At 44.2% G+C, this 14,981-nt stretch overlaps 1 protein-coding gene across 4 annotated transcripts in view; it reads left to right on the top strand.

Moving 5' to 3' along the window:
* The window catches only part of frem1a (Fras1 related extracellular matrix 1a), a 32,330-nt gene that overhangs the window by 3,734 nt on the left and 13,615 nt on the right, over positions 1-14,981 (top strand). For all 4 annotated transcript variants that reach the window (XR_004203385.1, XR_004203386.1, XM_020504247.2 and 1 more), the window contains 12 exons: positions 7,088-7,522; positions 9,896-9,990; positions 10,273-10,583; positions 10,820-11,016; positions 11,469-11,792; positions 12,006-12,114; positions 12,378-12,509; positions 12,607-12,951; positions 13,916-14,058; positions 14,173-14,369; positions 14,537-14,627; positions 14,718-14,885. Coding sequence is in view for 2 of the 4 variants with exons in the window: in XM_020504247.2 (XP_020359836.1) it covers positions 7,283-7,522; positions 9,896-9,990; positions 10,273-10,583; positions 10,820-11,016; positions 11,469-11,792; positions 12,006-12,114; positions 12,378-12,509; positions 12,607-12,951; positions 13,916-14,058; positions 14,173-14,369; positions 14,537-14,627; positions 14,718-14,885 (2,352 nt within the window). In the remaining 2 variants the exon portion in view is untranslated. The remainder of the gene's footprint in view (positions 1-7,087; positions 7,523-9,895; positions 9,991-10,272; positions 10,584-10,819; positions 11,017-11,468; positions 11,793-12,005; positions 12,115-12,377; positions 12,510-12,606; positions 12,952-13,915; positions 14,059-14,172; positions 14,370-14,536; positions 14,628-14,717; positions 14,886-14,981) is intronic.

The raw sequence follows: 14,981 nt of genomic DNA, 5'->3' as shown, positions 1-14,981 counted from the left end.
AGGTCTCGACATAAAGATGTTGCCTATGTGAATGTTGAGAGAAGACCAAAGTCCAGAGTAAAGAGCGTAGATCAAACTGTCTCAGAGAGATAGTAGCTAATCCACCACTGTCTCTCTCCCATCAGCATGTAAACACACAAGCACTATTCTCAGCACATAACAGGTGATATTTCACACCATTATCAGTGCAGTGAAAATAAGTCCTCCCTGATCTCACATTGCTCTGATTCTCAGAGCTTTACCAGGGGTGTGTTCATTAGGTCACACAACAGAAAACATTTTAAAATGTTTTTAAACATGTTGTCATGGAAAATGGAAATTAACATAGTAGTTCCTCCCCGTTTGGTGCTTTTCTTCCGTTTAGTGCCGAATGAACAAAACCCAGGCCCAAGGAGTGATGTTTACCCTGCCGGGAGCCTCTCTTTGTGGGGATGCAGGATATAAGGGCCGGGGCAGATGGTTGGAGTGGGCGGTTAGTGATGGGAAAGGTCCCTGGTGTTAAGCTGTGCCTTTAATTTGGCCCTTTCCCCCTTACAAATAGAGCCTAATCCTTTCCCTTTTAGGATTCTCCTTGGAAAACCGGGTTGTATTCTTTAGGCACCAAATAGAAGAAAATGGTCTAAAAAACAGTGATGGGTTGTCCAATAAGAAGCGCTCATTTCCGTTTTACATTACAAAATGTTTTTCAATGTCTTCTGTTGCATGCCCTAATGAATACCACCCAGTATTGGAGAGGCTCCCCTTACAGGACACAGGAAATGGCCCTTAGGGAACATCTGAGGATTCTGACTTCTTGGTCCGACCGTTTCGAGTTGAGGCCCTTTTTTTACGAAGCAAACTGGGTCTTTTAATTGCTAATAGATTGAGCTCTGACCAAAGCCAATGCACGCTGGGAAAGTACACGCCTCCAGGAAACAGAGTTTCTCACAGTTTCAAAGACGTTACCCTAAAATGTGATGTATAATTCCTTAGCCTTGGTGCCAGCTTGAAAAATGTGTTTGGGTCCCAAATCTGTTTGTGCTATAGTATCTTGCCAACTCCTACTGCACAAACATATCTGGGACCAGACCAAGACAGATCCATCCCCATCAGCACAGTAAATAGCCCTTTGAATTGGCCCTGGCACTAATTATTTTTAGCTCTGGCACCAAGACGGATGCAGACTGGAGGGCAAGCCGTGGCTGGATTGGGTTGGGCTGGGAGGTGCACCAGTGTGCTGTAGCCCCAGGCAGAAGAACACTTTGCCCATGCGCTAACAGCTAACGCACCAAGGAGCATCTGGAAATAAGCAGGTTGCATCAGGAAATACTGTCATTACCACCAACTGGCACTTGCCTTCAGGCTAAGGCCAAGTCCCAAGGTCTCCAGAAGGGGAGAGCAGGGAAAAAGGAAAGAACACAGTCACCGGGGTTAGAATTAAAATGGCAGGTGTTAACTACAAAAACACAGCCGCCTTTAAATTGTCAATTGAAAGGCTGCAACACTTTACACATGTCAGTCATACTTTGAATGGCGCATTGCAAAGGTATTGTACTCTGCTTGGAAGTGGTTGGTAACGTAAGAGCAGTCTTAGATCTGAACGTTTCAAAGTGCAGAGCTAAAACAGTCACTCTGTCCTAGGTCATGTTAAGTAGGGAGAACATGTTTTGAAACATTTTGAATTGGGGAAGTACAACTTGAATTTGTCCATTAAGGATGCACATTTGATCTTTCGTTTGGAAATCAATTTTGCTAAGGTATGACCTACTGAACTCCCCTGGTCTCAAGTTATACATGATTACTGTAGTAAGGAAGGACTGCAGTTGCACCTTCAAGGAAATCATTCAGAGCAGAGGAACCCAATTGATTCATGATGTGGTGACTGTGAGCACCAGGGCAGCGTACTGAATAGCACCCTATTCCCCATATAGTACACAACTTTTGACCCATAGAGCTCTGGTCAAAAGTAGTGCATTATGTAAGGAATAGGAGTCAGGTGTTGACGAGTGTAAAGCTTGATACCATTAGCCAAAAATTCAGACATATTAAACCATTTATATAAAAATTATACTGGAACTTTTTCACCCATATCCCCCTCAAACTATTATGTTTCTAGGTATCATGCCTGTTTTCAGAAACAGTTACGTGAATGGCCAATATTTCAACTCTCTCAATTGTCCATGGAGGCCGAGTGATTTTCCATTGTCACAAACACACCCAAATGATGTTCAACTAGCAGTATTTAGTATGCCGTTGGGCATCCCTACTCAGGTAACGGTCTAAATCACTCCTAACCGAATATGGTTCAAATAGACTAATGTTTCATGCTCTGAGATTAAGTTCTATGATGGGAAAGCAACAAAGTTAAAACTAGACCGTCAGAAATCTACTTAAGGGGGCTTCTGATGTCTCCCCACAGGCCTAGGCCTCAGTCCATCTCATACCGTCCCATAGTGCTTTGCACATAGTCTTAAAGGCCCCTCATCAGATCAGCCATTTGTATTTGGCAGTGTGTTGTGAGTGTGTATGTGTAGTTTAGGTCAGTGAGATAGTGGTTAGAGTGTTCGAGAATCTCAGGTCAGTCATCATCAACATGCCCTGGAGAGACCAAGTCAGTCATGTGCCAGTTGCATGGGTGGCAAAAGGGCTTCTTCCACACGGCTCCTGATAGTCACACTAAACTGTCTGTTGAAAAACCATATGCATAATGTTGGTTGTCAAATTTTTCTGCTATCACCTGTCTTTCAGGGTCACGTTCTATTTTGAGCCATAGACCGATAAGTCGTCTGGTCTTAGAAAGTGTGTTTATGGCTGCAGAGGATAGACCTCATTTGAAAGCAGAACTTTTGGAGGTGCATGGTGCTGGATTGCATATACAGTGCATTCGGGAAGTATTCAGACCCTTTGACATTTTCCACATTTTGTTACGTCACAGCCTTATTCTAAAATGTATGAAATATTTTTTTCCCTAAGCAAGAACAGGTTTCTGAAATATCATATTTGCATACACCACCGTTCAAAAGTTTGGGGTCACTTAGAAATGTCCTTGTTTTTGAAAGAAAAGCACATTTGTTGTCCATTAAAATAACATAAAATTGATCAGAAATACAGTGTAGACATTGTTAATGTTATAAATGACTATTGTAGCTGGAAATGGCAGATTTTTTTATGGAATATCTAGATAGGCGCACAGAGGCCCATTATCAGCAACCATCACTCCTGTGTTCCAATTGCACGTTTCGTTAGCTAATCCAAGTTTATAATTTTATAAGGCTAATTGATCATTAGAAAACCCTTTTGCAATTATATTAGCACAGTTGAAAACTGTTGTCTGATTAAAGAAGCAATACAACTGGTCTTCTTTAGACTAGTTGAGTATCTGGAGTTTCAGCATTTGTGGGTTCAATTACAGGCTCAAAATGACTAGAAACAAGGCACTTTCTTCTGAAACTCGTCAGTCTGTTCTTGTTCTGAGAAATGAAGGCATTTCCATGCGAGAAATTGCCAAGAAGCTGAAGATCTCGTAGAACGCTGTGTACTATCAAATCAAATCAAATGTATTTATATAGCCCTTCCTACATCAGCTGATATCTCAAAGTGCTGTACAGAAACCCAGCCTAAAACCCCAAACAGCAAGCAATGCAGGTGTAGAAGCACGGTGGCTAGGAAAAACTCCCTAGAAAGGCCAATACCTAGGAAGAAACCTAGAGAGGAACCAGGCTATGTGGGGTGGCCAGTCCTCTTCTGGCTGTGCCGGGTGGAGATTATAACAGAACATGGCCAAGATGTTGAAATGTTCATAAATGACCAGCATGGTCGAATAATAATAAGGCAGAACAGTTGAAACTGGAGCAGCAGCACAGTCAGGTGGAAGTTGAAACTGGAGCAGCAGCATGACCAGGTGGACTGGGGACAGCAAGGAGTCATCATGTCAGGTAGTCCTGGGGCATGGTCCTAGGGCTCAGGTCAGTTGAAACTGGAACAGCAGCATGGCCAGGTGGACTGGGGACAGCAAGGAGTCATCATGTCAGGTAGTCCTGGGGCATGGTCCTAGGGCTCAGGTCCTCCGAGAGAGAGAAAGAAAGAGAGAAGGAGAGAATTAGAGAACGCACACTTAGATTCACACAGGACACCGAATAGGACAGGAGAAGTACTCCAGATATAACAAACTGACCCCAGCCCCCCGACACAAACTACTGCAGCATAAATACTGGAGGCTGAGACAGGAGGGGTCAGGAGACACTGTGGCCCCATCCGAGGACACCCCCGGACAGGGCCAAACAGGGCCAAACTATTCCCTTCACAGTACAGCGCAAACTGGCTCTAACCAGAATAGAAAGAGGAGTGGGAGGCCCCAGTGCACAACTGAGCAAGAGGAAAAATATATTAGAGTTTCTAGTTTGAGAAACAGACGCCTCACAAGTTCTCAACTGGCAGCTTTATTAAATAGTACCCGCAAAACACCAGTCTCATCGTCAACAGTGAAGAGGCGACTCCAGGATGCTGGCCTTCTAGGCAGAGTTCCTCTAGTGTAGTCTAGTGTCTGTGTTCTTTTGCCCATCTTAATATTTTGTTTTTATTGGCCAGTCTGAGATATGGCTTTTTCTTTGCAACTCTGCCTAGAAGGCCAGCATCCCAGAGTCGCCTCTTCACTGTTGAATATTTTTGCGATTTTTCAAACTTTTTCTGTTTTTTATTTTTAATAAATGTGAGAAAAAAATTCTAAAAACGTGTTTTCGCTTTGTAATTATGGGGTATTGTGTGTAGATTGATGAGGGGAATACAATTATTATTATTTCTAAATAATGCTTAAAGTAACAAAATGTGGAAAAGGGGAAGGGGTCTGAATACTTTTCGAATGCACTGTATGAAGGGAGGGAAGGAGGGAAGGGGAAGGGAGGGAGGGAAGGAGTCATCCTACATGAGGAGGGAGTAAAAATGACTGAAAAGGAACGAGCAAACAAAGGCATGTCTGTGACTGCAGGACCGCTTCCAAACTCAGGAAGAGAGACAGGAGAAATCTGACTCCTGGCTCATTATGATGATTGGATTTACTGTTCACTACCCCAGGGCTTTTTACTACTTCCTCTTTGTTTTCTTAATAAAAATGATTTACTAAGGGGAAATCCGGTTTGCTTTGATATTGAGTTTGATAAGTCATTATTTATAAATTTAGACTTTCAACTGTACGCCAGTTGTAGCTTAGCTTAATCTCTAGACCCAGAGCTAAGCTCTTCTTAAAGCCACCTTCGTCAGAGCAGACAATGAGAGGCCACATAAGAGGTCAAAGTGAGTCAGCGCAATCAGTGCAATATGACACCTGTGTTAAATCAACATCACTCGCAAGAATGACTCTTGAATTGCAGCACACCGGTATTCAAATTAATCATTTGTGGCTTTGCTCATTTGTGTTTTTTTTCCCACGTGCGCAAACTTAAGTCCTAAAGACAATGAGCAACTTTTACCCGGATATGTGTGTGCACTTGTGTGTGAGAGAGAGAGCGAGAAAGTGACAGCAACTTTCTATCACAGCACTAGCAGTTCATTATACTGCTAGTCAGGGAAATTAACCTTGTTTAGCCATGTGTTCAATGATGACAGATGAGACAGGTCTCTCTACGCCAGACCCTAGTTCAAAGCTTGTGAAGTTCCTAGGCTCAGAGAGGGTATATTTCAAGTTATCACCTCATCTTCAGATGGACGTGCTGAGACACTAGCCTGGTTAAACCAGACTGAACACTCACCCTTCTGACGCTACCAGGCTACAAGAGCCACCCTGGCAGGGATTCCTGTGGTCAGCTAAAGTGCCAGTCCACAACAATTGGTTATCCGAAGGGAAGATGGGAAAATATGTCTCTCAATCATAGATGCATTATTATCACCATTATAATTTACTCCATGCAGGGTTGTTAGTCCATGTCTATAAGGAGAAATAAAGCAGTTCTGAAAGTATCCAGCCCCTCATCCTATGAACCAAAGAAATGCAGTCAGTTTGTGGCCTAAAGTTCTCAATGCCAGAGCATGTTGGGTAATTGTGTTGGAGACACTATCCAGATGTTTTGAGGTCAGGGAGAGGTCAAGGCTTATCCAGCTCATTCTTTTAATTCCTCTAATCCATGAGTGTATTACAGGGACACTATCATCTTATATGATCTTACCAACAAGGCGCTTGTTGCCAAGTTGATTTCACAAAGTGGTACTACTTGTAAGAGGACCTTATCCTTACATTTCATTGTCATTATTTGGCTCTGTTCAAACTCTAAACAGAGAAGAAACGGTAGACGTTATCCTGAGTACCACAGGTACAGAAAGTGCTTTCTCAGGAAGTGTGTTGGCTTTCTTGGAGGACTCGCTGACAATATTCCAGCTGGAGAATCTCTGACAATATTCCATCTGGAGAATCTCTGACAATATTCCAGCTGGAGAATCGCTGACAATAGTCCAGCTGGAGAATCTCTGACAATATTCCATCTGGAGAATCTCTGACAATATTCCATCTGGAGAATCTCTGACAATATCCAGCTGGAGAATCTCTGACAATATCCAGCTGGAGAATCTCTGACAATATCCAGCTGGAGAATCTCTGACAATATCCAGCTGGAGAATCTCTGACAATATCCAGCTGGAGAATCTCTGACACAGGAAACCACTCTAACTCCTCCTAAGCTCGTTGCTAAGCAGAAGGAGACAGGCAAGATGCCAAATACAAGCTTTTGTCAAAGAACTGTGACCCATTAGACATTGTGAGCAGCGGTCTCAAATGAAGGACACCATTGTTCCTCACATGAGAAAACAGCTAAGGTATACTGCTGATTAACTCAGAAACAGCAAACTATCCCCTCCTGGAACGAAATGGATGACATCATTTTGAACTGATGATGGACACTGGACAACTGTGTAATTTGTCTTACAAAACGGCCTCACAAATAGCATTATGTAATGTGTTATATGTAAACATCTTTATACACTATTTGCAATAGTGATCTCCTTGACAAATTGTCTAGTAATCTGATACACTGTGTTTTTAGATGTTCTGAAAGCTTATTTTCCATTACCATTGCACATTAGTTCAGGAGTTACTGACTAACAAAACATGTGTATTTTTCAGCTCGTCCACTACAAGGGAAGAAGTCACTACCATAGAGGAGGATAACCACAAACTCCTCCGAAATCACATCCACATCTGCACAGCGGTCAACAGAACAACCTTCTCACAATTTATAACTCAAACTGTCTCCACTTTGCTTTGGTACCCATTCCATGAAGAAGCAGGAGACAGGCTTCCATTGAGTCAGGGACAGTGATGGGTTTACAGAGAGGGGCACTGCGATGGGCACTTCCCTGGCTGCTGTTGGTCATGGCTGGAGGGTCACACGGCTCCCTGGTGAAGACTAACCTAGGGTTGAGGGTGAAGAGGGGCCAGCTGGCCTACCTGCAGGAGGGGGACCTGCAGTTCCACATCCCCCCGGTGAAGGACGCCTGCAAGGTGGAGGTGGTGCTCAACGAGCCAATTACGCAGAGGGTGGGAACGCTGACACCCCAGGTAATGTAACTGGCTTCTTTGTGGCAGGTCAACAGGTGGTAACCAATGCTTTTCCAGTTGTAAGTTGAATAGTCATCTAAGAGGGGATGATAGGAGACAAGCACACATTGAAGACCCTGCCCATGGCAGAAACACATGGCACATCGGACACAGGTAAGATGTCTTTTTACCTGCCTGTTTGCCACTTAGTGTTGGTGGACCTCTGAAAATGTCCTACCTGTTACAACTGGAACAGAAGTCTGAACAACCTTTTACTATCCAGGAAAAGGGTTCGTGACAGTCAACTGCCCTGGGGTAAACCTGGCAGTAAAACGCTAATAACAGTATGTCACTGGCATGTTTCTCCCCCATAATGAGAATCCCTGACAACGCTTAACACATTGTCCTAATTGCTGATCACAAAAACAGACCATAAAGCTGTTATATTAGGAGGTTTAGGTACAAGGGGGATTGTGATACAGTATGTACCATGGTATGTTCCTTAAGCAGTTCTTCAATAGGCTCTAGGCCAGGGCCGGCTCTTGCCTGTTGGAGGCCCTAAGCAATATTTGGTTGGGGAGCCCCCCTTACAAGTGGGCAAAATGTTTTAGTGCCCCCCCCCCCTTCATGACAGAGAGATACATTTACTTTTTAAAGTCAATTTCCTGTAATTCTACAAATTTTGCCATCGGTCATAGAGAACATGTACCAATTTTAAAGCAATTTTTCTGCAGTTCTACACATTTTACCATGGGGAAGAAAGAAAATAAGGACATTTTATAATGCATTTCATGCAATTCTACTCATTCGGCCATGGGGCAGAAATATATTTTGCAGTTTTAAAGCAAGTTGTCTGCAGTTCTACACATTTTGCCATGGGACAGAGAGAAGTCATGTAATTCTACAAATTTTGCCATTGAGCAGGGAGAAAATGTAGATTTTTTCAAATACATTTCATGCAGTTCTACTCCTTTTGCCATTGGGCAGAGATACTGTTTTTCGTTTTAAAGCTACTTTCCTGCAATTCTACACATTTTGCCATGACTTATGCCATGTTAATGATATCTGAGTGAGAGTGACTAACTAAATAAATGGGAGCTCCCTGGAAGTCAGGGCACCTGGGCACCTTCCCCAGTCGGTATTTGGCCATGATTACTTCAAGTTTAGATAACTGGCTAGACTAACCATCCAATCTAAAAATTGTTAGATGACATGGCTAACTGAGTGACTGTCAGTGCTGCTGCACAAACACATTTTTGACGCGCACCTTGTGTATTTTACTATTCCAACACTCCAGGGGCCCTAAGCGACCACTTATGTCCTGCTCTAGACCCGAGGGGCTCATTTCCTGGACAAAACAATCCTGGACTAAAAAGCACTTTCAATGGAGATTCTCTATTGAGGATGCTTTTTAGACCTAGGCATAATATGTGTATTGGAAACCGGCCCTTAATGATTTGGGCTTGAAAGTTGTTGTTCTTGGTCTGAAAATTTGAAGAAAATGCTAATATTAGCAATTGGTGGCAGTCGCTACAAACTCAACCAACGTGAGTATTGCAGTGGATGTCATTAGTCATTGGAACCCCTTGAAACTGATATGTCTGATCCTCAGAAGAGGAAAAGGAAGGTAGATCTGAGCATTTTATGTCTGACCCTGGACACTAATTGAGCTGTTGTCTGCAGGGAGAGACAGGCAGCCTCCAGGCCTAATGAAGGTCTGTTGACAGACTCCGGCTTTTCCCTGTGCCCTCCCTAGTAGCCTACATGTCTGAGATGACTTGAGATACCCCTACGCAGCCGGAAATGTTGCCACCCACTCTCGTGTGTTGTTTGGTTACTGTGTAGCACTTTTTAAGGCCGCTATTACTTGTTGTTCACGATGAACAACATCAAGTAGTTGCTTTAAATGGTGCTAGTTATGTGGTGGTGACTGTAGAGAGTATTTATCCTAAATAAGCAACAATGGTAACGTTATATTACTACCAGATGACAGGACGAAACCTCTGGTTTAGGTGCAGCTTGGGTTGCTCTGTTTTGTTTTTCTTCTGAATGTTACTTGAATAATGGGTAAACAAGACAGTGTTTTCTGTTCGCTGTTTGAGAGGAAAAACAACTTTTGGTTTTATTAGCATTTTTGCTCTCTCTCCTATTTAGCTGGTGTTTTTTGAGGACACTTTTTATACCCCTTGTAAGATTTACTGCCATAAACTAAGCCTCAAGCTACATACATGGGAACCTTATTTGACCAGTTTTCTCGCAGGAGTATAATAATCCTGCTGCAGGAAGATTGTTAATTTATTAAGTGGTCATTTGGAAATAAAGGAAATAAAGGCTACAGTAGCCCACGGCTGCATTTCGGATACATCTGATTTTATTTTCACATCATAATTGTAGGTGTTTGACTGCCACTACCTGGCTGATGACGTAAAGTATGTCCACAATGGCTGCCCGATACTAAAAGAAGATACTGTCAAGCTTCGACTCTACAGGTACCTGCATCTTTCCAAATTCTATTCAGAGGTTCTATGATTACATGTATTGTATTTATAATTGTAAAAAAATTATACTCATTTTGAATGAACAAAAAAAATGGTACTGAAGGAGACTGAAGACATCACTTCCTGCAAAACAGAGTAGATAGCAACAGGAATTCTTTATTGTACTAAGTATTGTACTCACTTATCTCCTCCCTGTAAAGTTGGCCCCACTTGTAAAAGGAAGTTCTGACCACTGGTACTGTTTTCAGTGTGACTAGATGGTCTTCTCCCCAGGTTCACAGAGACAGAGACCTTTACAGAGGTCTTCTTCCTGCGTGTGGAGATCATGGAACCTGACTGCAACATCATCAAACTAGGGCCCAAGTCCCTGGTGGTGCCAGAGTTCTACGGCCTGTCCGACACGCTGGATGGCAACGTGGTGTCCTTCCACTATGAGAGGATGACCAGTCTTGAGTGTAGCATCCGTGTGAACACACACGAGACACACCTCCCGGGTCATGGTCAGTTGGTCATTGGGGAGCCAGACCAGCTGGAGGCCAGAGGGGACGAGCCGGAGAGCTTCATTCCTCTCCGGCAGCAGCTAGGTATGGATGTATAATAGTATTACTGTTATAAAATATTAGTAGTAATGGTAACAAGAGTAGTTATACAGTCAATTGGTAGATAATTGGCAAACTCAGAATGTTGGATGTATTAAAAGTAGTGTTTAACATGATTTGAATGCATGAGAAATCAATGTAATGCATGAATTACAACCAAAATCATTTACTTGTCCTTTGAACACATTCCCCTAACCTCACTTCCTCTTCTAATCGTACAGATAACAAGGCCAGGGCCATGTGTAAGACTGAGGACTGCCTGAACGGCCTGAAGCTGGCAAAGGTTATCAAAGTGCCCTGTGATGAGTTCCTGGTGATGGGCCTAAGGTACCAGCACATAGACCCACCGTCTCCAGACGTAGACTACATCGCCCTCCGACTGGACCTCACCGACACCAGGAGCGGGAGCATATATCAGGTACTTTACGCTATTTCTCATCAGAAACATTTTCTAGAAGTTACCAAAATGTTGAAGGATTGAAATCTTGAGGTCAGTGAAAGTACTTCATCTTCGTTAATGTCGTATGCTGCGAAAGTTCTGGACAATTTAATTTCAACTAAGAAATTCAGGCTCTTAGTTAGCACAACCTCACGGTAGAATGCCTTGTTTGTCTGTATGTGTGTGTATTTTTAATTTAACTAGGCAAGTCAGTTAAGAACAAATTCTTATTTTCAATGACAGTGGCTTAACTGCCTTGTTCAGGGGAAACATAACAGATTTTTTACTTGTCAGCTCGGGGATTTGATCTTGCAACCTTTCGGTTACTAGTCCAATGCTCTAACCACTAGGCTACCCTGCCGCCCAGGGTACCCTAGTGATTTAACCATGTGTCTATGTGCTTGTGCTTGTGCTTGCGTTTGTATGTGCAGTCGGAGCGGGCCTGGATACCTGTCCACATCCCTGGCGCTGTTCCCAACCAGCCGCCCAAGCCAGCCTTCATGTCCATGTTTATCCTGGAAGTGGACCAATTCATCCTCACGCCCCTCTCCACTGCCACCCTGGACGCAGAGGACGGAGAGACCCCCAAACAGCTGCTGGTGTTCAACATCACCAAGCCCCCCCTAGAGGGCTTCATCACCCACCTGTCAGACCACACACGACCCATCTTCTCCTTCACCTGGGTGGACCTCAACGACATGCTTATCGGCTACCAGCCACCCAACTCATCCCACACCCAGCGTAGGAACTACGAGGTGCCCATTACTGTTTCCTTTGTTTGGCCCATCACATTCACAGTGTTTAAATTAAATTTCCATTGCATTTAAGGAGGTGGTGGAACAGGTCCAAAAGTGTGGCAACATTTTGTTTGGCATAACAACAGAGTTGGCTATACATTCCAAACAGATCTCAGACCAGGCTAGAATGTCATTTTTCTCAGGCCATCAGATGTAGTTTCTCTTCAACAGGTGGAGTTTGAGGTACATGACTTCTTCTTTGAGAAGAGCGCCCCGATCATGGTCCACATGTCAGTTAGAACAGCAGACACCAATGCACCCAGGGTGTCATGGAACATGGGTAGGTGTCAATGGCAGTAGAGGCCGGTGGGAGGAGACATAGGAGGACGGGCTCACTGTAATGGCTGGAATGGACTCATGGAACGGAGTTAAACATGGTTTCCATTTGTTTGATATGTTCTATGTATTCCATTCCAGTCATTACAATGAGCCCGTCCTCCTGTAGCTCCCCAAACCGGTCAATGGGTGTATTCCAGATACACAACTTCTGCACAGATCTTGTACAGATTATAAAATGGTTATGTCACAATGTGATCTTTCTAGGTCTTAGTCTTCTTGAAGGTCAGTCTCGTCCAATCACTTGGGATCAGCTCCAGATTGTGGACAACGACAACTTCAAGGCTGTACGCATCATCACTGTCGACGGCCTCCAGCATGGCAGACTAACACTGAGAGGTATCGAACTCCTTCAATAGCATCATTTGATTGTTATTCTATTTGAATTACTTCTAGGATGTCGGTGACATCCCCACTATGTGTCCATAATCTGCAGGTGGCAAGGGTTTCATGTTCACCGTGGCCGACATCCTCGCGGGCGCTGTGCGCTACCATCACGACGACAGCGACACCACCAAGGACTTCATCATCTTCCGCATCACCGATGGGCGCCACCAGACCCGGCACAAGTTCCCCATCAACATCCTGCCCAAGGATGACAGCCCACCATTCCTCATCACCAACACAGTGCTGGAGCTCTCTGAGGGCCACACGGCCCTGCTGAGAGGATCCATACTGCAGGCCTCAGACATGGACTCAAGCGACGACTACATCCTGTTCAACATCACCCGGCCACCGCAAGCTGGAGAGCTCATGAAGATCCCTGGTCCTGGACTCACTGGTGAGGAGAGGAGCACTCTGAATAGACCACATTGTTTTACAAGGCACAGCTATTGTGCACACTTTGGTTCCCAGCTGAATGCAATTGCAAGGCATAGCAATGGGGAACTTTTGCAGAGCTTTATTATGCAATGACCCACTTGTTGTTTAGTTTGATAATCGCATGCCAGTTTTAGAATGCTATTCTTCAATATACAAGTAACTGCCAAAATAATGGAAACACTTGAGTAAATAAGGGATGCAAAAGTATATTGAAAGCAGGTGCTTCCACACAGGTGTGGTTCTTGAGTCAATTAAGCAGTTAACATCCCATCATGCTTAGGGTCATATATAAAAATGCTGGGCAGGCCATTATTTTGGGGTCAGTGCTATCCTGGCTCCTTGGGACGTCCCTACCCTAACCCTTACCATAACCCTAACCACAACCTTTACCTAACCTTTACCTTTTAAAATGTGAATTTCAATGGGTTAGGGATGTTCCAAGGACCCCGGATAGCCCAGACCATTACTATGGTTGCCATGGCAATGCTCCCATAGGATGACAATGCCCCCATCCAAAGGGCACGAGTGGTCACTGGACGGTTTGATGAACATGAAACAATGTAAATCATACGCAATGGCCATCTCAGTCACCAGATCTCAACCCAATTAAAACACTTGTGGGAGAAAAGGAGCAGTGCCCGAGGCAGCTTTTTCCACCACCATCAACAAAACACCAAATAATGGAATGTCTCGTGGAAGAATGGTGTCACATCACTCCAATAGAGTCCCAAACACTGGAGTTGTTCTGGCTGGTGGTGGCCCAATGCCCTTTTAAGACCCTGTACATTGATGTTTCCTTTATTTTGCCGGTTACCTGTATGTTTCAGTTAAGTCACACAGCCTCATAAATTATCACTTAGTTTATCTTAAATCATCTGTAAAAAAAACTATGACAATGGTGTTGTTTTCCTTGGTCCTCTCAGGTTATCCTGTCAGCCGTTTCCTGCAGAAGGACTTGTTCCACTCTGTGGTCTACTACCGCCATCTAGGGAATGAGGTGTTTGATGACTCCTTCGAAGTGGTGCTCTCGGACTTCCATGACCCACCCAACCTTTCAGAACCTCAGGTGAGTTGTACCATTACCGGATCGTGTACAATTGCAGATTCATAAAGTTGGATTGAATGGAATTCAAACTCCTCAAATGTCATTCAAAGCTAATGTGGTCTCCCACCTTTACAGGTCATAGTGGTGCACATCAGCCCTGTGCCTGACCAGCCACCTAAAGAGGTCCCTGGGGTGACTCGCTGCCTGGTGGTCAAAGAGACAGAGGTGGTCCACCTGACCAAGAAGCAGCTTCACTTCATCGACCTGGAGTCCCCTGACAGTGAGCTCACATACACTGTTACCACTCCGCCCTTCTACAGCAGGTCTTATGGGTGAGCATCTCATGTCGAGTTAAGTTTGTTTTTGCCATTTGCAGGGATAGAATGCATACTGTACACTTGGTACCATTGGGGAAGAATGATTACCAATGCTAATACGTTAAGGCATCCCCCTTCAAACTCGACTGTTACGTTCAATGTGCTATTTTCCTGTTGGCCAGGGTCCATGATGCAGGGAGGCTGTTCCTGGTTGACAGCATTGCCAAATTCACCAAGGATGCTGAAGCCCCAGTGTTAAGGTTATTCACACAGGTAAACTCAGATATGTTTACTCCCCCAGTTATTTTGGCTGGACGGGAGGAAAATGTCAGACTAGGTTTAATAACACCTTTATTGTTCCAGCATGCAGTCAACTACATGAAAGTGGCCTACATGCCTCCCATCCTGGACATTGGGCCTTACCCGCAGCACATCCGGTTGGTGCTCTCCGTCACCAACCAGCAGGGAACCACAGTCGCTGGCATCTGCTTCAACATTACCGTGGTGCCAGTGGACAACCTGGCCCCAGAGGTATAAGGTTGTGTTCAAAGTTATCAAGCTAGATGACACTTCTGTGTACTGGTAGGCTAACCCCCAACCTGTCACAATCATGCTAGCACTGCTAAC

This window comes from Oncorhynchus kisutch, linkage group LG16 (assembly GCF_002021735.2).
Source record: "Oncorhynchus kisutch isolate 150728-3 linkage group LG16, Okis_V2, whole genome shotgun sequence".
Taxonomy (NCBI): domain Eukaryota; kingdom Metazoa; phylum Chordata; class Actinopteri; order Salmoniformes; family Salmonidae; genus Oncorhynchus; species Oncorhynchus kisutch.
Note: the sequence above shows the minus strand (reverse complement) of the source record. Positions and strands in the feature narration are given on the sequence as shown.